Source organism: Cajanus cajan, chromosome 3, assembly GCF_000230855.2.
Source record: "Cajanus cajan strain Asha chromosome 3, NIPB_CcT2T_4, whole genome shotgun sequence".
Classification (NCBI taxonomy): Eukaryota; Viridiplantae; Streptophyta; class Magnoliopsida; order Fabales; family Fabaceae; genus Cajanus; species Cajanus cajan.
Window position 1 is genome coordinate 26,819,754 of NC_138519.1, and position 26,694 is coordinate 26,846,447.

Consider the following 26,694-nt stretch of genomic DNA (forward strand, 5'->3'; position numbering starts at 1 on the left):
AAAAAAAATCTACTCAAAATAACATGTTATGTGTGTGTTTTTCGAAAATATTTATTCAAAAGACTAGGCTTTTATATATATATATATATATATATATATATATATATATATATATATATATATATATATGTGCAAGTACATGCGTCAAATTCTCTTCATTTCTTAAAGGAAAAATATCTAGTATCATGTAGATATCTTCTTCTTTTCTTTTTTTTCTTTTGTAATTGTAGATATCTTATTTCATTCAAGTAACCTAATTTTTTTCACAAACAAGTTTGAATAATATTTGTTGAAAAATCTATTTAGTTAATTATTAATTTAATTTAATCAAACTTTAAAATAAATTCAAACCAGACATATGTTCCTATGTATAAATAAACACGTGTATAAATGGGAGTCCCACGGGGGAAGTAGCTATTGGTAGGGGATTAAAGCAGGGAGATCCATTAGCACCATCTTTGTTCCTAATTGCTGTAGAAGGTCTCAGATTGTTGATGACCAGGGCCTTAGATATGAATCTATTTAAGGGTTTACACTTGGGTGGTGAAGGTCCATTAATTTCTCTTTTGCAGTTTGCTGATGATACTCTGATAATTGGAGAAGCTACTATGCAGAATTTGTGGTGCTTAAAGGCCATATTGCGTTGTTTTGAGTTAATTTCAGGTATGAAAATTAACTTTCACAAGAGTAGTGTCGTTGGTATTCACTTTGGGGTAGATTTTACTGAGTTGTCAGCTTATTTCTTGCATTGTAAGGTAGGTCAACTACCGTTTAAGCATTTGGGATTACCTCTTGGTGCAAACCCTAGGAAGTTGGCTACTTGGAGACCAATACTGGATGGCTTACGTAACCGACTATCCTCTTGGAAGCATAGGTATTTGTCCATTGGGGGGAGGGTAACCTTAATCAATGCAGTTTTGAATGCAATGTCCATCCATTTTCTGTCATTTTTTAAAGCACCGAACTCGGTGATTAAGGAAATTGTGGCCATCCAACGTGGCTTCTTGTGGAGAGGTGTCGAAGATGGCTCAAAGATTCCTTGGGTAAAATGGGAAACGGTGTGTAAGTCAAAAGATGAGGGTGGACTAGGAATCAAGGATGTCAGATTGTTCAATTGGGCACTATTAGGGAAATGGGTATGGAGGTGTATGCTCTATCCAAGTACGATGTGGGCTAAGGTTCTTCAAGGTAGGTATGGGCGCATTGAGTCCTTTTCTAAGACTTCAAATGTGGATAGGAGGGATTCTTGGTGGTGGAAGGATATAGTTTGGGTGCTTCAACAAGGAAATTTTTGGTTGGATGAAAAGATTGATCGTTGTATTGGTGATGGTACTTCGACCCGATTTTGGGAGGATAAGTGGATAGGTGGTTTACGCTTGTTGGATGTCTTTCCTCGTTTGTACTCCTTTGCCTTTGATCCGTTGTCAATGGTGGGGCATAATGGAAATTGGGAGGGATCTACGTGGCTGTGGCAGGTTAAATGGAGAAGAGAACCTTTTGTCCATGAAGTAGGGAGTGTGAATTCCTTACTAGAAATGCTTCAGGGACTACAAATTTTCTCTTCTAAACAAGATCAATGGAGATGGATTTGTGATAAGGATGGTGTATTCTCAGTGAAAAGTGCGTACTCTTGGCTGCAACGCTCGCTGGGTGGAGAACTTTCATATTCCTCAGATTTTCATCTAGTCATAAAAAGTCTTTGGAAATGCAAGGCTCCGATCAAGTGCTTGGTGTTCTGTTGGCAGGTGTTCATGAATGCATTCCCTTGCAAATCATTGTTACAAGTACGTGGTGTGGAGTTGGAAAATAATCTATGCTCTCTTTGCTCTTTTTTTATCGAAGACCCTCTTCATCTCTTTCTAATGTGTCCAATGGCTTTTAATACTTGGTTATTTGTAGCTAAGTGGTTGGAGGTTGAGGTGGTCCTTCCAAATTCCCTAACTTCTCTCTATCTATATTGGACGAATCTTGGTATATATAAAAAATCCACGCAGTGTTTTAAAGTGGTTTGGGTGTCTGTAATATGGTCACTATGGCTTCATCGGAATGGTATAATCTTTCAGCAAGGTGTAATGGATTGTAAGGAAGTGTTGGACAACATTAAACTGCGGTCATGGAAGTGGATTAAAAGTTCTGTCCCTGGTTGTTCTTTTAGGTACTCTAGTTGGTATTTCAGTCCACGTTTGTGTATTTCATAATTTTGCTTAGATTTTGAACTCTTCTGTAATGGGTTGGAGTACCCCTTGTACTCCTTATAATTAAAAATTTTTTGCTTATCAAAAAAAAAATATATTATATTCATTTCATAGGCTTAATTTAGCCTACTTAATCTTCACAATACATACATACAATTTTTTTATTCATTATTAGCCTCGTTATAATTAGGACATGAAACAAACAAAAAAAAAACTACAATGTTATCACTTTTCTAGATAAAAATCGAAACCTCTTTGGATAACATAGAAAAATAGTCAAATAATTTTGAGTATCATCACTCAACAAGATATGATTCTTAGCCTTTTATTTTGCTAGGTCTTCCCCAAGATTGCCAACACCAATCATGCACAGTCCATTGGAAATTCACAGTGGAATTAACATCCAACTTCTTAAATCGTTTCCAATCACGGAGAGCTGCCTTCATATCTTTCACTTTTGCAATAATACTCCTACAACAGTTGGCATGAATGGTGATGACCGCACTAAAGTCTTTTTTATCTTCACAAAAGCCACTAAAATAAAGGGTGTCCAAAAATCTAACCTTGAGTCCCAAGTCTTTAATTATACCAATTTTAATGAGGTCAATAAGGACATCTTGATCATTTTTTCTTGTAACATTGTCTTTTTGACCATACCATGTTTCAAATAGGGATATGGTCTTATTGTTTGACCTCACAAAGTAAAATCCAGTATTGATTAAATGCTTTTCTGACCAAGGATCACCAAGATAAATGTCAGTACTGATTTGGAAGTCTTCTGTCTCATTCTTTCCCAGCCTTGTAAATGGATTTCTTAACCACATTATATCAGTGTCCTAGAGAAAATAATATTACATATGAATTAGGGGGATGAAAGCTAATAAGTGAAATTGATGTAGTTTTACATTTAACTATTTAGTTTGTTTCTATCAGAAGTTGAATTTAAATTCATGCAATATTACGTTTTGCATTATCATCCAGATCATATAAGCAAATTGTGCACAATTACAATTAAAAAAAATTAGAGATTCAACCCTTTCATTTATTGAGTAACCATAAGGTCATGTTAAATTGAAGCACAATTTTTAGGAATATAATTTGTTCTTAATAAGTTTTATGGTCAACATAAATATGAGTCTTATTCGATAAAAAAAATTATGGAATATAATTAGTGTTTAATAAGTTTTACGGTCAACATAATGAGTCTTATTCGATAAAAGATTATGTCTTTCTCTCTCTAATATAATCGTATAATATTGCTTAATAACAATTAAAAAAATACAAATTCATAATTAAATATTGCATTGAGTGAAAATAAAATTTTCAAATTTGAATCTCATATAAATTAAAATTGGGAATGTGTCACATCTACAAATGAGAGAAGGGTAATTAAAGGAAAGGACAAGGAGAGTGAAGCTGACACATCATCTAGGGGATAGGTGGCAACTAATTCATGGAAGGTGGACGTGCAGAAAAGTAAGAGAAATAGAATATCAAATTCACGTTGGAGGTATTACGTGTGAGAGCATGATGGTATATAGCCAATTAATTACAAGAGAGAGGGCATGAAAAGGCTGATTCTAGTTTTTTCTCTCTCTCAATATTTTCCCTACTTTCGTTATTTCTTTTCTCTGTATTTGCTACTAGTCATGGTAGCTCAACCTTTCATTGTAAGAAATTCATAGAGCAATAATACTTACAGAGGAATTTCATACTCATTGATCATAGTTAATTTTACACATTACAAATTGGTGCTTTCATTTTTGTCATGGCAGAAAATACTCGCTTAAAAGAACTCTCCTCTAATGTGAAGCGCATTCTGGAATGGATGGAAAATCGTGATAAAGAGGATTCAACTAGATTTGAGACATTAGAATCTGCTGTGGATGAATTGATGAAACAAAAGCTAATACGAGAAACAAACGGTGGTGCTTCGGTTCAACCATTCCAGGTACGAAACGTTAAATTGGATTTTTCGCGTTTTGATGGTACTGATGTGCTTCAATGGATTTTCAAAGCAAAGCAATTCTTTAATTACTATAACACTCTTGATGCACAACAACTTACCATTGCTACTATACACCTAGATAAAGACGTCGTTCCATGGTATCAAATGATGACTCGCACCAATACATTTCATTCATGGGTTGACCTTACAAGATTTTTGGAGATTGAATTTGGTCATTCACCATATGAATGTCCTAGGTCACATTTGTTCAAATTGACAAAGGCCGAGTCAGTGCAGGATTATTATGTGTAGTTCACTTCTTTGGCGAACCGTGTGCATGGAATTACCATTGATGCTCTTTTGGATTGCTTTGTGGGTGGTTTAAAACCTAAGATTAGGAGGGATGTTATTGCACAGGCTCCTACCACTTTGATCCGATCTATTTCGTTAGACAAGTTATATGAAGAAAAATACATTCCTAACCACAAACCATACCAAACTAGCCTACCCTTATCCCAAACCCTTCGAACTACCAGTTCACCACCATTATTGCCCACCCCAAACCAAAGTTCTTTCGTTAACACGATTAAGAAGATTTCTCCTACAAAGATGCAATTAAGAAGGGAGAAGGGATTGTGTTATACATGTGATGAGAAGTTCTCTTCCAGTCATAGATGTCCCAACAAGCAGTACCTTCTTTTACAATTAGAAGAGGATGATATTAATGAGCCGGAACCTGACCCTCCTGATATACTGGGCGCTAATTCTACTTTGAGTTTGCAGCAACCTCACTTATCTTATAATGCCTTGAAGGGTTCCTCGGGTTTAGGCACCATGAAGTTCCAAGGTTCAATCAATGGCCTTTTAGTGCAAGTGTTGCTTGATAGTGGGAGCTCAGATAATTTCTTACAACCTCAGATTGCTCATTCATTGAAATAGCCTATTGATCCAATTCCTCAATTCCAAGTTTTAGTTGGTAACGGAAATTCTCTGCAGGTTGAAGGATTGGTTCGTGACTTGGATGTTCAAATTCAAGGACAACAGCTAAAGCTTCCCGTGTATCTTTTAAATGTTTCTGGCACTGATTTATTGTTGGGAGCAGCTTGGTTAGCAACACTCGGCCCTCATGTTTCAGATTACAGCAATCTAACCTTGAAATTTTATATGGGTGAAAAATTTATTACTTTACAAGGTGAACCGTCGCAGCTTCCTCGACCTGCTCAATTTAATCACCTCAGAAGGATGCAGAACACTCATGCCATTTCTGAGTTGTTTACTCTACAATTTCAACACCCTGCCTGTCCACAAGATCAGTGGTTAGATTTACCAACTGATATGGAGTCGGAATTAGCTAGATTGCTACATACTTACAATAAGGATGTTTTTGCTGTAACAACGGGATTACCTCCTAGGCGCTCTCAAGACCATTCCATTCCATTGAAGTCAGGTACAACACCAGTTAAAGTGAGACCTTATCGATATCCTCACCGCCAGAAACAACAGATTGAGTTTATGGTGCAAAACATGTTGAATGAGGTCTTTAGTGGGTTGTTGAGGAAGTTTGTGCTTGTATTTTTTGATGATATCCTTGTGTATAGTACATCTAGGTCTACACATTTACAACACTTAGAAATGGTCCTCCTCCTATTGCAACAACATAAATTGTTTGCCAATTGTGGTCCTTTTCCAATTGTGGAGCGCATTGGACAGCCATCCAGTATTTTACAGACTCGTGTTATACTTCGGGGATCGAAGCAAGTGATACAACATTTAGTTCAATGGCAAGGACTTGATGTTTCACAAGCTACTTGGGAGGATCATAATGCTTTGACAGAGGCATTTCCAACTTTCAACCTTGAGGACAAGCTTGTGGTTAAAGGGGATGGTATTGTCACATCTACAAATGAGAGAAGGGTAATTAAGGGAAAGGACAAGGAGAGTGAAGCTGACACATCATCTAGGGGACAGGTGGCAACTAATTCATGGAAGGTGGACGTGCAGAAAAGTAAGAGAAATAGAATATCAAATTCACGTTGGAGGTATTACGCGTGAGAGCATGATAGTATATAGCCAATTAATTACAAGGGAGAGGACATAGAAAGGCTGATTCTGGTTTTCTCTCTCTCAATATTTTCCCTACTTTCGTTATTTCTTTTCTCTGTATTTGCTACTAGTCATGGTAGCTCAACATTTCATTGTAAGAAATTCATAGTGCAATAATACTTACAGAGAAATTTCATACTCATTGATCATAGTTAATTTTACACATTACAGAATGCAAGTATAAATGTAAAATGGTGTTAATTTTTTTTTATAATTTGTTGGGTTATATATAGTTGGTGCATTTTATTATGTTTTTTCTTACGTCAAATTCATTTCATATTGATTTTCATGAGTCTCACCCAATAATGTTTAAGTATACAAAATTAATGCGATATGTTATTGTTGGGGGAAAAACATTTCACACCCAATATCTTTAAATAATGAAGTAAAGGAATATAAAAGAAAAAAGGGTCTCCTTATCATAGAAGAATTGCTATGAAAGAAGGATAGAAGAAAAGGACCGGAGCACTTATTCATCTCTTTATTAAAAATAAAAAATCAAACCTTACCATTCATTTAACTATATTATTTTTTATCTTTGGTATCCTTCAACTCTTTATATCTAACTCTATCTATTAAGTGATTAATTAAGTTCTAGCTGTAATAAAAATTAATCATTAATAAAATCGATAAATAATGACTATGAAAATATTACTAACTCTATCAGCCTAATTATGATTTTAGTATTATTTTTTTTATGTTTGCACTCAACAAAATTTGTTATTAACGACAATTATTTAATGACAATAATTTAATTGCCGTCATATATAAAAATATTAATGGCTAATATATAATAGTCACTAAAAATATATTTATATTACACTAAAGTTTACTATTAGCAACAATTATTTATTAGAAAAAACTTAAGTCTCACATCGATTAGAGATAAGATAATTAAATAGTATATAAGTGAGTAATAATTATCATCTTACAAGTTCATTTTATAGAGTTGACTCCTAATTCACTAATCTAAATTGGTATCAAATCACTCATTATTACCAAATTCAATAGTGTTATAAAATAATTAGAGAGCAACTTTTACCTTATAAATCTTACATTTCTTAAGGGACAAGAAAATTAAAAAAAATAAATTAAAATATATATAAATAAAAGACAACCTTCATCTTACAAATCACACGTCGAGTAGAGATAAAAAAAGTATATAAGTTATGAATTTAGAAAAGAAAATTATAGGAATAAATTATTTAAAGTAAAGGAGACAATTGAAAAAAAAAATAACTTTTAATAATCTTTAAAATGACTACTAGAATTGCCACTAAAAAAATAAGTTTTTTCGACAATTTAGTAGATCTTTACCAACATTTTATATAAATGCTAGTAATAATATTAGTGACACTGAATACACCAGCCTTTATTTAAATGCTGCTAAAAAAATAATGGTCATTTATATGATTGCTAAATAATAAATTAATTTCTACAAAAAAAAAATTAATTTTGGTGCAGTGTTGATTAACAAATATATATCTTTTCTAAATGAAACAAGAAGTTTAATAGTCAGGCATTTTGCACATAATCGAATAGTTAAATCTTTGTTTATAAAAATTATAATGAAAATAATAGAATTTCAATTTATCATATCTTAATCTCCCACAACTAATTGAATATTGGAATGATTATATATTTAAAGATCAACCTGAGTCTGTGAATAAAACTAAAGTAATGGCCTTAAAAGGCGTATAATTGTATCCCATAATACCCGACAAGTAGTGTTTTTATATTTCACGTCATCAACAAGTCATCTTATAAGTTTAAAGCACACGTGCCCATCTCATTTTCTCTATAAGTGTTTGTGAAATTTTATTTTTTTATATTAGTCAAACGTTAACTATTTATAGATATGATTTACAATAAAATACTATAACATCGTTTCATCTATATAATTAACTTCATTAACTTTACAAAAAAAAAAAAACTTCATTAAATAGGAATTTTTTTTTATTCTTGTATTAATTTAATAAAATTTAGGTAAATAATAATTGTAACCATAAAATTAACCTTGAATTTAGCTAATGAAGATAGAAGGAGAACTAAAAGAAAAACACTTAAACGGCTATTTTGCTATATAAAAATATTTTTTTATTCATATCATAGAACTATGCGATAATATGTGTCCAACAATACAATACAATGTGGTTATGAGTAGTAATTCTTTTTCTGGATAAATATTTTGTATTCATTCTCATATTTGTGCAAGTATCAGATAAGTGGATATCTTCATATATTTTTTTATCCACGATTATGCAGGAATATTTATTAAAAAAATAAATAATTTAAAAATTAATTTAATAATAATTTTTATTTATTATAATAATTTCTTTAAAAATAATAGTTAAAAATTTAAAACTTAAATTATTTAAATATTATACACAATTTTATTGATCAAGATTCTTTAATTTTAAAATTAAAAAAATTTAATTGTTAAAGTACTTCAATCTCATAAATTTCAATAAATTCAATAAAATAAAACAATTCAATCCCACAAGTCTAAAATCAAAATTCAAAAGTTATAATATTTCAAGTTGACAAGTTTAAATAAAAGAAATTTAAGTAATATTATATTTTTACTTAACACATAATATATATTTTAACAAAAAAAAAATTAAGTAATTTTATTATAACATATATATTTAACAGATATTCATAAGACAGGTATTTTAATAATCATCGTGGTCCTCATTTATTAATAGATATGAATATATCTATCTAAATTATCTGCAACGTGCGTAAATATTTCTTTTCATCCCTAACAATATGTGTGTTGAATAATATAACATGTGTAACTATTTGGTTTGATCATGTGTTTGGTAAAATGGAAAACAAATCGAAAAGGAAAAAAAATGAATTTTGAATTAAAAAAATTAAAAACAAAATTTTTTTAAAATTAACTTCTGTTTTTTTTTCATTTTTCTCTCCGGTTAACTAAATAAAATATCCTTATTTCATTTATAAAAAAAAAAAAAAAAAAAAAAAAAAAAAAAAAAAACATCGTATTTTGCAATAAAAAAATGTTTGAAATTGAGGTATTTTATTAAAAAAATTAATTTTATATCCATTCCCTCTCTCCTAAATATTTATCATAGTATAATAATTAAAATTTATTATGAACAAATACTCTTTAATATAACTTCTGTTATAATTAAAAATTATAATATATAAATATCTTTGAATATACAAATATTGTATTTTAGGATTTTGAATTGTAATATATTTTATTTTTAATTATTAATAACTTTTTAAAAAATAATTTAACTTGAACTTGCAAACATAAATAAAAATAGAAAATGAATAAAAGATTATACAAGGATAAATATATATATATATATATATATATATATATATATATATATATTGACTAACACTAGTTTATAAGAAATATTTAACATTAGTTTAAAAGAACATTTTACATCGATTAAAATAGACATTATATATATGTTCGACTAACACTAGTTGTGTTGGATCTAAATCTAGTCATCTTAGATCTTAAGAGAGGACTTACATGAAACGTGCTAGAAGATGAGAGTGGGAGAACAAGAGAAATGAAGTGGTAGCACGACATCATTTAAGACCAAAGGACTTGAGTTTGTTTGTGCCAAAAAAAAAAAAAAAAAAAAAAAAAAAAAAAAACACTAGAAGAGTAGGCAACAAATATTCATTTTTACATCAGTTCTAATTAGAACCGATATTAAAAGAAAAATTCTTAGAATCAAGTGACGAGCGATATAAAATGGTTATAATTATTCACAAAAATATCATCGTGTCACATAATGTATATTGTGAAATTCTGATTTTGCACTAATGTATATATGACATCCAAAAGAAAAAAAGAGAGAAACTATTGAGAGTGTGAGGTAATTTTATATCACTAATTCAAATTCTATGCACTTGAACACGAGAAAGAACAACTGAACAAGACAACACAAAATGGGAGAAAAGGAAATTACGTACCGTGAAAACAAAGTTGTAGCCACGTTTGAGAACTTCCAAGACGAATTGAATCTTTGTCCACGTCATTTTGATGTAATTTTGAGACATGTAGATTGTTTCACCTTCCAAACCAACATCATTTGTTTCTAATTTGAAGCAATTTAACTTCAGAAACTGACACCGATCATAGGCTGTTTGATCAACCGCCACTATGAGAAGGTGATCAATGAGAGGCCTTGTTCCCTCTCCAAGCCAAAAATTACCAAGAAATATGTCAAACATAGTTGTATCACTCTCTACATCTTGTTCTACATATGCCTTATTTACTACAGCAATTATCACTGTTTTGTTTTTCATTGAGGCTTTGGCCAAAGCAGCGTCAAGGGCATCTCCATATGCTTCGATATTGGTAGTGGTCTACAACATGCATGCAAAAATATTAAAATGATGAAAAATTATAGCCAAAAGAAAATAACATACTCCAAATACGACAATCATATTACTCTTTTATTGAAATTGAATTTCAGCCACATTATAAAGAATATATACCCATGATTTTTTTTATGGAAAAAGAAGAAGAAAAAAAAAAGAATATAATTAAGTGATATGAACTTACAAAATTTGATTGCTTGCAGAATGATTCCTTTTGGAATAGGACTAGTTGGTTGGAGAAAGAGAAGGACCAATGGTACAGCAAGATAACCCCAGTGAAGAGTAATGTTGCCATTGCAAAGGTCACAAGTTTTAGTTTAGGGTTGTCCATGATTCTCTCTATATCTCTATGCCTTTTTGAGGACACAACCAAAATTGAGAGTCCTATATGTATTGGTGCTTTCTGGAAATGAGATTAAAGATATATCGCTATGAAGAACGTAGAGTGATCATATTTTAGCCAAATGGAAAGAAGTATTATTTTATGTTTTTTCCCTTCAACGTTGATTATTTGAGAATGGTCATAGAGACTCAAATGAACATAATTTTTTTTATAAAAATCTATATATCATGTGCATGCATTGGGGTTCATCACAATTTAAAAACATGACTTCGATGTTGATAATGATTATCTTATTTTATAAAATAAAAAAAAAAGAGAATGATTAAAAAGTTTGAGAAAAAAATTACAAACATATTACGAATACAACAGCGACGTCACAGCTACACGTGGAAACTGGCTTGCAATAAATCATATGCAAGCAAAACTAATTTTAAACTTTTTTTTTTATCTTAATTCCTCTTATATATTAAATATAAATAACTATTTTACACAATAGTATTTAAAAAAAATTAATTGTAGAAAAATTTTAACTTTTTATCTAATTCAATTTTTATTTATCAAAATTATTTATGAATTAATCACTAAATGAAGTGATGTTTGATTAGATAATTTTAACATGCCATTAACACCATGACTATAATTATAAGAATGACATCTTTTATCTATTAATTTTTTCGTGTACCAAAAAATAAATAAATAAATAAAAATAAAAATAAAAAAAAGCTTAACTGGGATTCGTAATTTCGAGTTTCAACAATATGCTTGTAACTTCCTTGATTGGATTCAGATTTTCTGTTGGGATATCTGATTTAATTGAGTGGTAAAGGGATATGAATCAATTGGGAGAATATGCATTGACGTTAAATAATGAAGTTAAATCTACCAAAATGAAAAGATAAGGATAATATTGGTACTTTAAAATTTACAAAATATTTAATATTTCTATATAATTATTAGAGTGAATGTCTGCTTGACAATTTTTTTAAAAACTAGGTACAATGGAGCTGGGTTGTAGATTTGACCTTATTTTATACTTTAAAAAAAAATGCATGAGAAATTATGTAATCAACAAAGCATTGAAAATAAAAATAAAGTATAAATAGTTTGACGTTCAATTTGTAGTTGTTGATGAAAGTAAAAAAATAATATTTTTTTTCAAACTAAAGAGATCTTTTCTATTGTCCTTTTCATTTTCTTTTTAAAATCACTTAATCTTGGACTAAACTATCTAATTCAACAATGCACGTAATTGAAATATTATACAACCTTTGTAAAGTTTTCCACCATGATTGAACATGCCAAACCTATAAAAAAAATGGATTTGATTAAATTGCATGAACTCGTCAAACCTCACTATAAGAAAATTGTGTGCCTTGGGGTTAGAGATGAAGTTCATATTACGTTTCATATTACAGTTATTTTGTAGCATGTGACAGGGTAACGTATAGTGTACAACATGCATTGAGTGTAAGAAATTTAGAAAGGTACAAAGGTGTAGTTTTATTTTAAGGGTTAATCAGAAATGACCTGAAAATAAGATGGGTACATGTGCTTTAAACTTATAAAATGGTCCATCAATGACGTGAAATATGAAAACGCCACTAGGGTGTTCTATGTATACATTGCTTAATTTTGAGGATCTAATTATTATTAGCTTTAGTTTTTATTCATAGTTGACCTTTAAATTTTTATTTATCACACAATTCAATTATGTGCAAAATGGCAAGGTATTAAAAACTTCTTGACTTCTTGTTATATTCAGAAAAGATAATTGTACTTTTCCTATAAATAAATATAATAAAAAAATACTGAACCGTAATTAGGGTGATGGAGCATCCATAAGTCGAAAATAACAAAGAGAAAAAAATAAAAATAAATAACAATGATAGTTGAGGCTTAGTGAAGTTTGTGAATTCTTTTAATTAAAAAATTTTTAATTTGTGATATTATTGTATAACATTAAAGATTTTATTACAGTTATTTTATAAAAAAAAATACTTCGATTAATAATTAAATATTAGTATAAAATTTCATATAATTATTTTTTTAGTTAATAAAAAAAATTGGCACCATAGTGAGTAAAAATCTTAATCTATAAATACTTAATTATTAAACTGCTACAGCTGTAAAGAGCAAGTCAAAAGCTTAGCACTTAAGATTGTAATTTTGATTAATAAATAACTTGTAGCATTTTTAGGAATCGGTTTTAAAGGAAATGGAAAGAGGACACAAATTTGTATTATTTTTGTAAAAACAAATAAAAACATTTAATTTTTGTATAAATACTAAATTGTAAATAAATTTTTAATTATTCAAGGACTAACAATATTTTACGATTGGATTTGGATGTTTGGTTATTTTTTCATAATTTTTATGGCTTTCAAAATAACTTTTAAATTGACAATATATAATATAACAACTAATTTTAAAATAAATAAAAAAATCCATGCATGATATTATAACCCTCCTTTAAAAAAATACATTAGATATCATTCATAATTAATTAATCGTACACAAAATAACAAATTCATAATCTCACATAATTAAAAATCATTAACATATAACATGACATCACGTATTATGATTGTTAAAATTAAGTCGTAATGTAATTTTGAACAGTAAAATTTTGCATTTGAATATAAAAAGATAAAACAATACAAAATGTAAAATGTGTTATTTGGTCCAATTTTCACAGTAAATAAATGAAAATTAACTAAACTGCAATAAAAAAAATAAAAAAAAAAATTGTAGTCTTTTTATTTCTTTGAAATCCATTTGGCAGTTTAATATAGTTTCCTTCGATATTGAACACCCCTTTTAAAGTAGAATAAATCAAATATAGAGGATCTGTAATCGATTATATGGTGTTGTTTTCAAAATACAAATAAGTTGTTCCTATTTTAATGGATTACCACAAATTATCAAATTATTGATTTCAAAAACTGTCTGCTTTGGAAAACATATCCTGTTTTAATCGATTACAGTTAGATCGTAATCAATTACAAGACAGGAAGGGGTGATGGACGCTTCCAAAATTTCTATAATTTTTTGAAGATAGATTTAGAGACTGATTATTTTTGTTAGTTTAAGTGGAGAAAATATGCGCATTTACCCAGAGAGACGTACACAGAAGAGAAATGTAATTTGATAAATTGAGCATTGTTACAGACACTAGGCACACTTTACATCATTACAAATTAGTTATAGCTGAACTCAGATGCATCTTGAGGCTAATAATGTTGTAGTTAGAATGGGATCTAATGGAAATGGCCATTAATAGGAAAGAATCCATCAGTAGACAATGACTCTTCAGCGTTCACAGGACTTCCTGAAGCCACCAAGATAATCAATGGCAGTAAATTAAACTTGAACCAACAGCAACTCATGGACACTTCCTTTGGATATAAGAAGCTCCATGCTCTTCATACCTATCAGAAATGAATTAAAACGATTCAGTGTTGAATTATCCTTAATGAAAGCACAATTTGGCAGTTTTGCTTTTCTTATGATAAAAACGGGAGAAAACAATGAAACATATTTTTAAGGATTAAATGTTTTTAGTCATTGAACTTTAGTTGATTTTTACTTTTAGTCCTTGAACAAATTTTCACTAATTTTCGTCTATGAACTTCTACTGATTTTCACTTTTAGTTCTGAACTTTAATCAAGAATTTTGTGCATAGAGAAAATTTTGAGACTTAAACCAAATAAAATTTGTTCAGGTTTCACTTTTAGTCTCTAAACTTTAATCAAGAATTTTTGTCCACAGAAAAATTTGAGACTTAAACCAAATAAAATTTGTTCAGGGACTAAAAATGAAAACTTGTAAAAGTTCTAGAACTAGAAAAATATATTTAATCCTATTTTTAACATTAATGCACTAGTATGACCGCAAGTTTGGTGAACAGTTGATAATTACTCAGATTTGGAGAACCACATCTGCTGGAAGGAGCCAAGAGATGCCAATATGCTACCCCCTATCCAAACACTGCATATTCATTATGAGTTAGAAGACACGCACTATATACAAATACATGAAACAATTACTCCCACATAAAATGTTAATCTGAGTCTCCCCCTTATTTAGGAGAGAAATGGATGAATATCAATCTAAAAACAGACATAACATAACCGGCCAAATCAAAGTTTCAAGAGTTATCAGTTGATACAGCCGAAAGAAATTAAAACAAAGAGACAGGCTTCTTAGTTCTCTTTTTACTTTAGAAGGACAAAATCATATAACCAGTCTTATTAATTCAACTAATAAGAAATTGACTTGTAAGCAATTTTTAAAATTTAAAAGTGCATATTAATATGAAAATAAAAATAGACAAACAAATAAGTGTTCATATGTATAATTTTCACAAATATATATCCAAATTGGTTAGGAAATCACTTATAGTTGAAATAGTATATATTCAGTGTTAAAGAATAAAAGTTTATAAAATAGGCTGGCTTGTGTATAATATTGAACTCCACCGCCAAATTATAGAAAATAAAGCCTAAAGAAAAGCTGCTAATAAATGAAATAATGTAAACACTGCTTCCCAGATGAATAAAACCATAGCCACTTTATATGCTGATATGTGCAATTTTGAAGGCCTGGAAATAGTCGTATAAAATGTTGAACTCATTATAAACCATATTTGTCAATTGCAGGAAATAACCAGGAAAGAAAAATAAAACTGCAAATGGTAATGGCATCATCAAACCCCAAAACCATAATAAGTGCATTTACATAAGATAAATAACGCACCTAAACCTTCTTTCAGTAGCATTCCCGCTGGCCAATACTTTTACTCTGGCAGCTTGAGGGGATTCCTGCATCAGAAATGAAATTGTAGTCAATTTTTACAACTATAATTAACCTTTCCAGCTTCTTAAAGAACAAGGACAATCACATGCCACCTGATTATTTAATTCAAAAAGATAAAACTTGTTCACTTTTATAATATTATAAACTCAAATTTGATTCCTGTAAGAAATTTTGATAAATGTTTTCAAGTTAATTATTTAACTTTTTTATAAATAAGATTTTCAACTAAAATATGAATTTTATTATTATATTTTCTTAAGTTAGAAGTACCAGCGTGCAGAAGCTTTAGCTAAAGGCTTATAATCCAGTTTGAGCACAATTTTACAGATCATTGTGCCTTACAATCATATAATTTTTCTTTTTTGTTAAGGTAATTCGCTAGAAAACCAACATAAAAGGTCACGCACAATTTCATCCCAAAAACCAAAGAATATATATTACACAGAAGAGCTTTCCAATGCTTTGCAAATGAAAGTTCCAGCAAAGAAACACCCCAAAGGAAACCATAGATTGTTCTAAAAAATTATAACAAGAATCTGAAAATTAAAAGAGCAGCAAAAATTCCACAAGCCTTCTAGAAAAGCCTTAATATATCTAGTCCTAATCTACCAAAAAAAAAAAAAAAAAAAAGGCCAAGACACATTTGGCTATTAATCCTAGAATTTATACAGACAGACTTCTAGAGAAGCCAAAAATATCTAGTCCTAATCTACACAGAAAGGCCAAGACACGTTTGGCTATTAATTCTAGAAATTATACAGACAGATGCACTAAGTGTCTAAGTCCCTACTGTAAAGCCTTACACTCCACAGCTATAAAGCACCGATACTTCAATTTACTTCACGTATCCGTATCCGATACGTATCTGACACGATACTCTTGGATACTTCACCGATACTTGTCAATGAAGTATCCTAACTTTTGAAAATATTTTGAAAATTTTATTCAATCTCGATACTCTCAGATACTTCACCGATACTTATTGGTGATACGCATCGATAAAGTATTCAAATTTTTGAAAAATTATGAAATATTCATTACAACTAAATAAGATATATAAACATTTGTAATATAGAAACATAGAAATATTGGTCCTTGATAAACTGTAAATGAAAATTGTCTTCTACATAGATAATTTTAAGAAAGGAATGAAATATTATTTCTATTTGTAAATAATAAAAAATAATTTATGATGAAATGGTTTATAATTATTTTTAGTAATGTACAATAAGTATGTTTTTAAACCATTTCATCATAAATTACTTTTTATTATTTACAATAAGTATGTTTGCAAAATAGCAATTATATATTTAATGTTTATGAATTTTGTCAAAATTACAAGTACACAATTATTATATTGTATGAACATTGATATATATGACGACATGTATCTTACAAGTATCGTATCCTATATATTTTAAAATAATTGTATCGCTGTATCGGATACGTGTCGTATCCGATACGCGTATCGTATCGGTACATCATAGCTCCACAGTCTCCCTCCAAAATTAGACAGTAAAAAATTTGAAGTCAGAGATTGAGAAAACTATGCACAAAAGATAAGAAACAATTCCCCCCACAAGGCTGTAATAATGGCAGTCAACACAGAATAAATTGACCAAGCTACTCTTGGTATTTGGGATGAGGCACCAACTCACTTGAAAGAAAATAAATGTTACCCTTTGAATTCACAAGTTAAGCACCAAGAAAACCAAATAATAGTTCAGGGGACAAAATAGAGAAGAGCTCCTGTGTTAAACTATACCTCTAGCAAGTCTTTCTCAAGGCGTTCCTTTAGTTGTTGCATCGAAGCTGTACCACCAGCAAGCTGCATGTAATAAATGATATCAATTTTAATTTCCCAGGTAATGATATATTTGATAAGAAATGCTTCAAAACCTATCAAGTGAACATCAAGTATACATAATAAAGATGTAGATATGGTTTCAGCAAATATTTGTTGGTTAAACTTCTGCGTAAAAGATCATTCGAGTAAACAAAACAACTCAGAATTCCAATTGAGTAAAAAAATTATTATGTTTCTATGCTGCAATATCTTGAAACTATAATTTTGGGTAGAATTCCACCCCACACCCCCCCCCCCCCCAAAAAAAAAAAGCCCCAATCTCAGAATAGCTCCAAAAATCTTCCCAAAAAAAACAGATGCCCCTGTATCTGTTAATTTGACTAAACAAAACAACTCAGAATTCCAATCAAGATAAAAATATTAATGGATGTAATATGAAACTATAATTTTGGCTACAGTTCCACTCCCCCACCCCCCCCCCCCCAACCCGCCCAAAAGAAAAACCCTTAGAATAGATTCAAAAATTATAAACAGAAAAGGATGCCTCCTGTATATGTTTATTTTACACCAAAAATGACCACAGTAAACTAAATTAAGAAAATTAAAAATATAAAAGAAATAAATCAACTTTACCAGTATACTACTAAACAATTCTCTTCGAATGTCTACATCACATTTACTAATGCTTTCAATGACCTGCAAAATGGTAAAAATAATCAGCAACGGCAAGTCAAAACCTGAGAAGATACTTAAAATAAACTCACATTAAATTAGATTACCATTTGGGGCAGGCCACGAACTGAAGGAGCAATTTCTGCAAAGCTCTCCATGCCAGGAATTGACTGTAATTATCGACACTAAATAAGAAGATTAGTACAGAACAAAATAACAAGAATATTGATTCTCAAGTGATTTAAAAGACTGCAGAACAAAATAAGCACAAAAGCAAAATGAAGAACATGGACCAGCAAGATTGTGCACAGAAACAAACACCCAGTCAGAAAATTTTATTGGGGCACAAGGGAAAGAGAGGAAGAAGCTTGGAAGAAGTTAAACTGTTTATTACAGCATATCCAAAATGAAGAATGTCACATAGGGCATTGCTAGGTGTATTGATGATTAGATTGCGAATTAGAAAATAGTGATCTGCTTGTCTTTTTGCAGGACTGAACCCATACAGACACTATGAACTCCTTGAATTCTTCCATTTTTAAAAATTATTATGACTTGAGTGGTAATTTATTTTATGTTTATACTGCAAATTATTAGCTATATACTGACATATTTGACTTTTTATTGCGTGGAAAAAAAATTATGCCATTTCAACTTATTGATCAAGAAACTTACAAGATACAACTAACCATTTAGATTAACAATTTGAAAAATAAGCCATTCAAATGGTTCCAATTCCAATTTGACAATCAGGATCCTTTTTATAAACCAAATAACAGTACATGTAAGCTACATAATCCCTATATTGTTGGAATGCCCAGTGTAGTTAAAGCCTAATAGTACACCATGGGTAAAACAGGGCAAGAGTCCAGTGCTTTTTTATCTTTGTGGTAAACACTTTTTCCAAATACAACAATTGAAGTTATGTAGCATTGCGGTGAAAAATATCAGCCCACCAAATCAAACTACCTTCATTTTTAAATTGTTCTACTGTTTTGGCAGATTTGGTACTTTAAGTGACAAATCAAACTATTGACTTCATTGTTTGCTCCACTGACAAAATGCTGTTTTAATCATTTCTGTTTTATACGCCACCCAAGCATCACTGTTGCATCAGTCAGTCTGATTTATTTCCTTTACTCCTGTTTTCATTTTTAAATTTCGATTCTATGCTACATTTTGCAGTTATATTTGTCTGCTTCGTTTTTATTTCTAGCTGGTGTTGTTTTCTGTTTACTTGCTGAGTGGTCTGTTTTGTGAAAACACTTCAATAACTTTTTTTTCTATCTATTTATGTCCTATATGCTTTTTGTTCAGGTCAAACCCCGCATTTTTTTTAACTTCTAATAGTTTTTTTGCTTATAATTATGATAGCTAAAATTTATATTTTTTAACCAAAAACATTTTGAATGATAAAATTTGTATTGTTTTTCTTCCTTTCACGGTATAAAGGTGGAACACAGAGATAGGGTACAGTAACAATTTTAATATTTTTACTATTAACACCAATCTTAAGTGAGGCACTGAGGCATGTCCTTTGGCACCTCACCTTAAGCATTACAAGTCCTTAGGACATTAAGGGCACCTTTTTCCTTTTAGTTTTACTACCTTGCACGAAGCCTTGGCAATTTTGTAAGAAAATTCAATACTATAAATCCTTTTATATTAAATGAACAAGAAGATAAACTAATTACATCTTTGAAAGCAACCCACACACCTGAACCAGGGACGGATTGAAAAGAATATCTGGAATCTTGAATCTGTCAGCCCCAATTTCAATAGTCCTGCATAATAAAAACAAACACGTCACAAAACAACAACAGCCAATAAATTACAGGTAAACAAGAAGTAACAATAAAACTATGAAGTACATATGGTTGCACATGAAAGGTGTTTTGAAGATGAAACATCATTCATTCCATCATCCTCCCTGTTTCAATGAACAAGAATAACTTCAACTTACTGGCCATCAGGAAGCTCATATGAGGTCATTGGGATGTTTGAATATGCACTCTCTGTCAAATACAGGGTAAAAAACTGGATGAAATGTGTAATGTACAGAAACCACAATTCTATTGGATCTAGGAAGGTAAAAGTATCTTCTAAAGCTATAAAGAACTAACTGAAGACTCATACAACTTTGTCAATAAAACAGATAATTGAAAACACGTCATGTATATGACCTAACCAAAGTGAAAGCACATCATGTCACAAGACGCATGGCACGACATATCAAGTTATCTAAGAGGTATACAGAGAAAAAGGATGACAAAAGAAATCAGAGATCCACCATAAAATCTAGGAACTTTTTCCACATAGCCTTCATAAGAACTAAATAAAACACAAGCACAGGACCAGTAAAATTCAAAACATTAAATAAGATGACAACAGGAGGTAGACAAACCATCATATGGAGTATCTGGAGCACGGCACACAGATTCCTTGATATCACTAGCAATCACTCTCTGTCATGAGAAAACAGTCATCAGATAACTGTAAGGCAACAAGTAATGAGATATTGCATGGTCATTCACATACCTGGGAGTAGAGTTTGTAGCTTTCGGTTGTATTTGGAAAATCAAGATCTACGGTCTGTGGGATTCAGAAAAAATAAAATGATAATGAGAAATAATAATCATTTATGTATGAAATTGCAGTTACAACCAAAATCCTATTGAAAGGTACATGCAAGAAACTAAATTTTGGTGCTACAAATAAACAGAGGAACTAGGCAATTTTGCTCACTATCATTTTCCCCCAAAAAATTCTACAAGTTCTTTTTAATTGTTAAAAAAAGTGATAACATGCCAAAATATATATATATATATATATATATATATATATAATATATATATATAATATATATATAATATATGTGTATGTGTGCAATTGAAATAAACATAGAGAGAACTACACCTCACTCTATCTTTGTTGTTTTGATCCTTAATTATATACCAGACAGGCTAACACCATTTTCTCTGATATCTTAAGCTTAAAAGTAATTCGCATAAACATGTAGTACATATCCTACTAGTAGATCAAATGAGAGGTAATTTATCCAACTCATTTCACTAGCAGCAGAGTACTGGCACATGCAAATGTTATTGAATTTGATCCATTACTGAACAAGTTTCAAGAAGATTCAATTAAAAGAGAGGAGAAAAATGAAGTATAGAAAGTTTGAAACCATACAGATGTCCCGTAGGCACAGCCAGAACATAGAATACACAAGGGATGGAACCCTATACCGCCCAAGTTCAAATTTTAGAAGGGAAAAAAATCATGATGCCTCACTTTAATGATTTCAAGAAAATGGAATAGAAAAGGCATGCTACTCACAGGTCATTAAAATTAAAACAAATTATACCTGAAACTCTCCCGGGCGTATTTCCTTTCTCCTAAAGGAATACCGTGGTTTTATCTGTGACAAGCCAAAAAGGGGGAAATCTCAGGCAGATAAAATCACAGCAACTTTATTTCAGATTATAACACCTAGTGTTTGTCACCCACCATAATACTCTTGCTTTCCAAGCTTTTCATCAAGCAGTCTGTAAGAAACTCTCCTCCAATTGGAGAGGTTGCCACACCCTTGTGTTGAAAACAGATTAAAAGATATGAGCAGACAGAAAGACTTGTAATATTAGCCAAATCTCAAATTTAAATGCTGAGTACAATGAGATTTAAAATTATTGTTGCATGTGTGCCCACACGCACATACATAGAAAACAGAATGGCAGACCTTATGAATATGCAGAGCACACATGAAGAAACATTAGTTTGTAAATACCTAGGCAAGCATTAGTGCCGCACATATACATGGACACTCTTAAAAAATTTGAATTATTGGTTGTATCTTTGTAAAACATAATGAGTAATGATTGAGTAATAATACAGAGGTGATGGCCTATAAATAATTTCTCTCTGCCTTTGGCTACATAACCAAAAATCATTTATTACTAAAGGACAAAATAGTAATTACATGATCAGAATACTTTACCACCAGTTACCAGGTTATTTTTCAAGATTTATTTCATCCATTTAATAAAATAATCACATCTTTCCAAATTTATCCATAACCTGCTTCAACCATTAAACCTTGTAACCTTTCTACAATCAGAGTGGTGCCCATGCATACAAGAAATTGGATCAATGCAGGTAGCTATGAAAACATTAAAGTAGAATATAAAAAATTGGATAACGAACTAAATATTAAAATTTCAATCAAAATATAGGTCAATTTAGTAACATGACAAGAAGTGAATTCTATTTGATTCATTAATAAGAAATACCTTTTGAAGAACATAACCATCATGTACTGGTGCAACTGTTATTGATCCTCCACCACTGAGAAAAATGGGAAATGAAGAAACATCTCGTCAACAAGGCTTTTGAGTTGTTATCGTGACATTAAAGTAATAAATATAGAGCAAATATCAAACTTTAAAAGTTGTACTATTTACATCTCCCCATTTTAATTTTCTCAATTGAATTATCATGCTTAAAGTTGTTTCAACTTGGTCCACCAAATCCACTGTGTTGGACTCAAATAGTTGGAATTCAATTTCATCTATATCAGCCTCCTCCAATGCCTTTCAGTATGTTGCTTAGTCCATTCCATATTTTGGAATGGAACACTGGCAATGTCTCGTTACCAAACCCAAATGATGACTTTAAAATGGTCAAGCAGGAAAACAAAAATTTTTAGACATGTTAACATGTACATAATAAAGAAACTTTCAGATTGCTATCCTGCAAGTAAAGGTACACAGCTTACTCATTTATTTAACAATGTTTCAGAAAAAGTAAAAGCCTCTTGATAATTGATATTTTATTTCTCATTGTTAAATGTTAAAATTGTAAAACATTCTGTTCAAGAACTGAAACAAAAAATATAATTATATCATGTGTCATTCTCGACTCTTGATTGCAGTTAAATAAAACATCCCTAATCCCACTACTAAAACAAGTCAATTCCTCTCTATGAGGCTCATTCGAGTAAATGACTACTACTTTGAGGACAATATAAGGGGATAGGGACTGAATACGAATATGGACTGTAAATGGTTGTAACAAACTCGACTGAGACTGATTACATGACAATGAGTTTGGAAAAAGGAGAGTTGGTTGGGGGCAAGCATAAAGTATTCAAGGGGGAGGAAGAAAATCTGGGAGTAGGAGGCAAGAACTGAGAAAGGCGGAGAGGTTATTTGTTCTCTAATTCCATATTCCTATTACTCTCCTACTAAACTTGGTTAAAGTAGGACATGTAAGGTTCAATTGAACAAGACAACTATAACTTGGGTCTTCCAAATATAATAACTTGTAAGGTAACCAAGTGATATACAGAAATGAAGAAAATTATCATTGTTCAAATTGATACTACCACAGAATAAGAACAAAACTACCATTCAGTAACCTCTTGACTTCTTACCCATCAACAACTAATGACGTTGCACGCCCTGATGCAAAAGAAGTCAGAACCTGTATGTCAAACAAAAGGAATAAATTTTCAGTAATTATTCATTCCCACTCCATAACATATATTATTTTTAAAGGTAGAGATCAGTGAAGAACTAACAGCGTTCTTTGCCAAAAATAATGCAGGTGCTTTGTACTTCTCAAACATAAGCTCTGCTGTCCTGCAATAATAAAAAAACTGAATCATATATACTGATGCTTTAAACTAACTAGACAATAAATCATAACCAGAATACCTTTCTCTCTGTTGTTGAGTGTTAGAAGAAGGCTCTGCAAGGAGCATAGGATGCTCTTTAGGATCAATCAATAGGCACTCCCTACCAAAAAAAGAAAGCATATCCAATCAATAGGCACTCCCTACCCAAAAAAAAAAAGAAAGAAAAAAGAAAAGCATGCCCAGTGACAAATAAAACAATTCTTAGTACATGAGATTAAAAAATTATAAAAAAATTCAATGGAAAAATCCTCAAAACCATAATAGAAAAAGAAGCATCACAGCACCATCAGCAGCAATAAGAAGCCTTAGTAACACAAACAGATTTTTCCTACTAAATCAGATTATGATCTTAAACAATAATCCCATCCAAACATTCACTTATTCCTCTAGGTAAGGTTAGTTACACGGATCAAATATATTGAGCAATATCAAAAAACAAGTTTTCAGCAAATCCATCTAGTGTAAGGTCTTTTTAATGGTTCCTGTATCCTCTTCACTGCACTATCTTCACCAATTTGATCCAGTTTTCTTGCTGGAGCCTTTGTTGACCTTCTCACATGACCAAACAGCTTTAAATGAGTTTCTTGTTATCTTCACAGCAGTGCTACTCCAACTCTATTCAGTATACTTTGTTCTTGATCTTATCATTCCTTTCTTGGCATATCCACTCATTCTTCTCAACATTTTCATCTCTCGTATACTTTATGGTCAAGCATTTATATCATACAAAGAATCATTGATCTTATAGCTATCAAGTAGAATTTTATTTTAAGCTAAATAGTGACCTTAAGTTATCTATATGTTTAGTTCACTCAGTTTGATTCATATGCATTCATCCCCCTCAATTGCCCTCATTATTTTGCAAAATAGATCAAAAATACCTAAAATGTGCAACTTGCGGTATGTTATGGTCCCCAATTTCACCTCCAAAATATTGTCACTAGACATTTGCCAAATATCCCTAGTTCATGCAATGTTGCTAACCTTTACTTGAAAAGGCAGAGTTTGAGTTATGCCTTGAACAGCCAATGTAAAAGTAAAACTTGTATATATTTATGATATGGACCATCAATGTTTGGAAAAGAATCTTCATTACTTTCAAACATCAATTGGCCACTATTACTAGCTGGGTTTCTCCTGTATTTCTATGCTTTAGATACAAATAACAGGTCAACTATTCTTTGGACCATTGCTTTTGAGAAAAATCATCAAAAGGATTTTTAATCAAAAAGGATTCCTAGGAGCTTTATCAAATGCAAACCATACATGACACCAAATAAACAACTGTGAAAAGGAAAACAAGAATGCTACAATACATATCACACGCTGATAGAAAATAAGTATTAACCTGAAGGCATGATCCCATATGCTGTCAACAATATCCCAGTCAGCAACAATTCCATCCTTAAACGGAGACAGCACCTGACAGCACAGAAGACAAAAATAACTAAACCTATTCATTATTTTCAAATTTAAAAAAAAAAAAAAAAAACTGTAAAGTACTAATCCAAGTCCAATCATGAAAACCATTACAAAAGGGTTACCTCCATATGGTCTCTACGGTACCCCAAGGACTGGGATCCTACATACAATTTCCTCTTTCCCTTGGCCTTGTCAGAATCATCATTTTTAAGATTATTCTTTGATTCCGCAGCAGAGGCGGAATTCTTTTCACCATTATCTGCTTCATCAACATCCATTTGATCAATTGCTCCAACAACCTAAGTTCACACACAACAATTCATTATCAACGATCAAACTACCCATAGATTTTCCCACTATCAAGCAGCAGTAGCACTAGCCTATCATCACCACAGAAAAATGCCAGTGTGCTCTTCATTATTAACTGAGAACATAATAATTACAACACTTCTTCTATCAACAAAAACAAAACAAAATGGGAGCATCCTATAGGCCAACAGATAGCAAAACAACATCAGCAAACACAACAAAAAATCCAAAATGTTAGTAAAATAAAAATAAATCAGAGAATAAAAAGAGCAGCTAAAACACTTACAGAAGGAAACACCGCCTTGGGAGCATCTTCACCGGCATAACCAGCTTTACACGTGTGTGAACCCAAGTCAATTACTATTGCTGATACTTCATCTGTGGATTCAACCAAAGGGAGAAAATTAAGTTAACATCTGATAAGAAGAAGAAGAAGAAGAAGAAGAAGAAGAAGAAAGAGAATTGGTTTGGATACGCACCACCGCCATACATGGCTGTGACTATGCTAAGAAGGCGACAAGAGAATTAGGGTTTTTGAATTTCAGGAGTTCGAATTTTCTCTCTCTAGGGTTTCAGGAGAGAGAGAGAAGCGGCGGCGACGAGGAGAGCCGCGGCGGGAATTGGCGGCGAGATTGTCGGAGGGGGAAAGTCGAAGTGAGGAGCGCGCGCGATTTGAAGAAAGAAAATTAGGGTATGGCAGGGGCTACGATACTTGGATAAACCCACAAATGTAAAATAAAAATCACAAAGGTTCCATCGTTACACCCACGTTAGAAGTCTAACACTTTTCTTTTAACATTTTCTTTATTATAAGTTGAATTTTACTCACACCTTAAATAACTTATCTTTAGTGCATCTTAATTAAGTATCTTAGAGCATATTTATCTCAGGATTTTATGAGTTGCTTAAGCAACCGTGTCTTATTTTTAAATAAAAATTAAATAGAATAAAAATGTAAAAATGTGGGTATTTTAAGCATTGTTTAAAATAATCGACCTCTATGATAA

At 31.1% G+C, this 26,694-nt stretch overlaps 2 protein-coding genes across 3 annotated transcripts; both read right to left on the reverse strand.

Annotated features, from left to right (window-relative positions):
• Positions 1-2,472: 2,472 nt before the first annotated feature.
• On the reverse strand, positions 2,473-11,200 carry LOC109790435 (uncharacterized protein At1g28695). The gene is made up of 3 exons (XM_020349580.3): positions 10,808-11,200; positions 10,213-10,608; positions 2,473-3,031 (listed from the first exon to the last, which is right to left on the reverse strand). Exons 1-3 carry the CDS (start codon positions 10,952-10,954, stop codon positions 2,513-2,515), a joined length of 1,062 nt encoding a protein of 353 aa, XP_020205169.1. The 5' UTR covers positions 10,955-11,200; the 3' UTR covers positions 2,473-2,512.
• A 2,889-nt stretch (positions 11,201-14,089) lies between these two features.
• LOC109790440 (actin-related protein 4) lies at positions 14,090-26,454 on the reverse strand. Of its 2 annotated transcripts, XM_020349586.3 has the most exons (20): positions 26,167-26,451; positions 25,974-26,065; positions 25,501-25,677; positions 25,305-25,378; positions 23,976-24,056; positions 23,840-23,900; positions 23,693-23,742; positions 22,551-22,605; positions 21,772-21,849; positions 21,629-21,682; positions 20,800-20,853; positions 20,666-20,726; positions 20,225-20,276; positions 19,979-20,045; positions 18,369-18,431; positions 18,223-18,285; positions 17,548-17,610; positions 15,723-15,787; positions 14,886-14,954; positions 14,090-14,394 (listed from the first exon to the last, which is right to left on the reverse strand). In XM_020349586.3, the coding sequence occupies exons 1-20, from the start codon at positions 26,177-26,179 to the stop codon at positions 14,349-14,351; spliced, it is 1,338 nt and encodes a 445-aa protein (XP_020205175.2). In that variant the 5' UTR covers positions 26,180-26,451; the 3' UTR covers positions 14,090-14,348. The 2 variants fall into 2 exon arrangements, 1 of the variants encoding a protein (XP_020205175.2); XR_002238929.3 differs by lacking the exons at positions 14,090-14,394; positions 14,886-14,954; positions 15,723-15,787; positions 17,548-17,610 and having other exon boundaries at positions 18,369-18,446; positions 26,167-26,454.
• Between the last annotated feature and the right edge of the window lie 240 nt (positions 26,455-26,694).

Excerpts from the sequence above, each read along its gene's own strand:
- LOC109790435 (XM_020349580.3), bottom strand. The coding sequence starts at position 10,954 with ATGGACAACCCTAAACTAAAACTTGTGACCTTTGCAATGGCAACATTA. Across the intron at positions 10,609-10,807 it reads TCTGCAAGCAATCAAATTTT|ACCACTACCAATATCGAAGC; the intron begins GTAAGTTCATAT and ends TGCATGTTGTAG. Across the intron at positions 3,032-10,212 it reads GCTACAACTTTGTTTTCACG|GACACTGATATAATGTGGTT; the intron begins GTACGTAATTTC and ends TATTTTCTCTAG.
- LOC109790440 (XM_020349586.3), bottom strand. Across the intron at positions 24,057-25,304 it reads ATATGGGATCATGCCTTCAG|GGAGTGCCTATTGATTGATC; the intron begins GTTAATACTTAT and ends TTTTTTTGGTAG. Across the intron at positions 20,727-20,799 it reads GCTACAAACTCTACTCCCAG|AGAGTGATTGCTAGTGATAT; the intron begins GTATGTGAATGA and ends TTCTCATGACAG.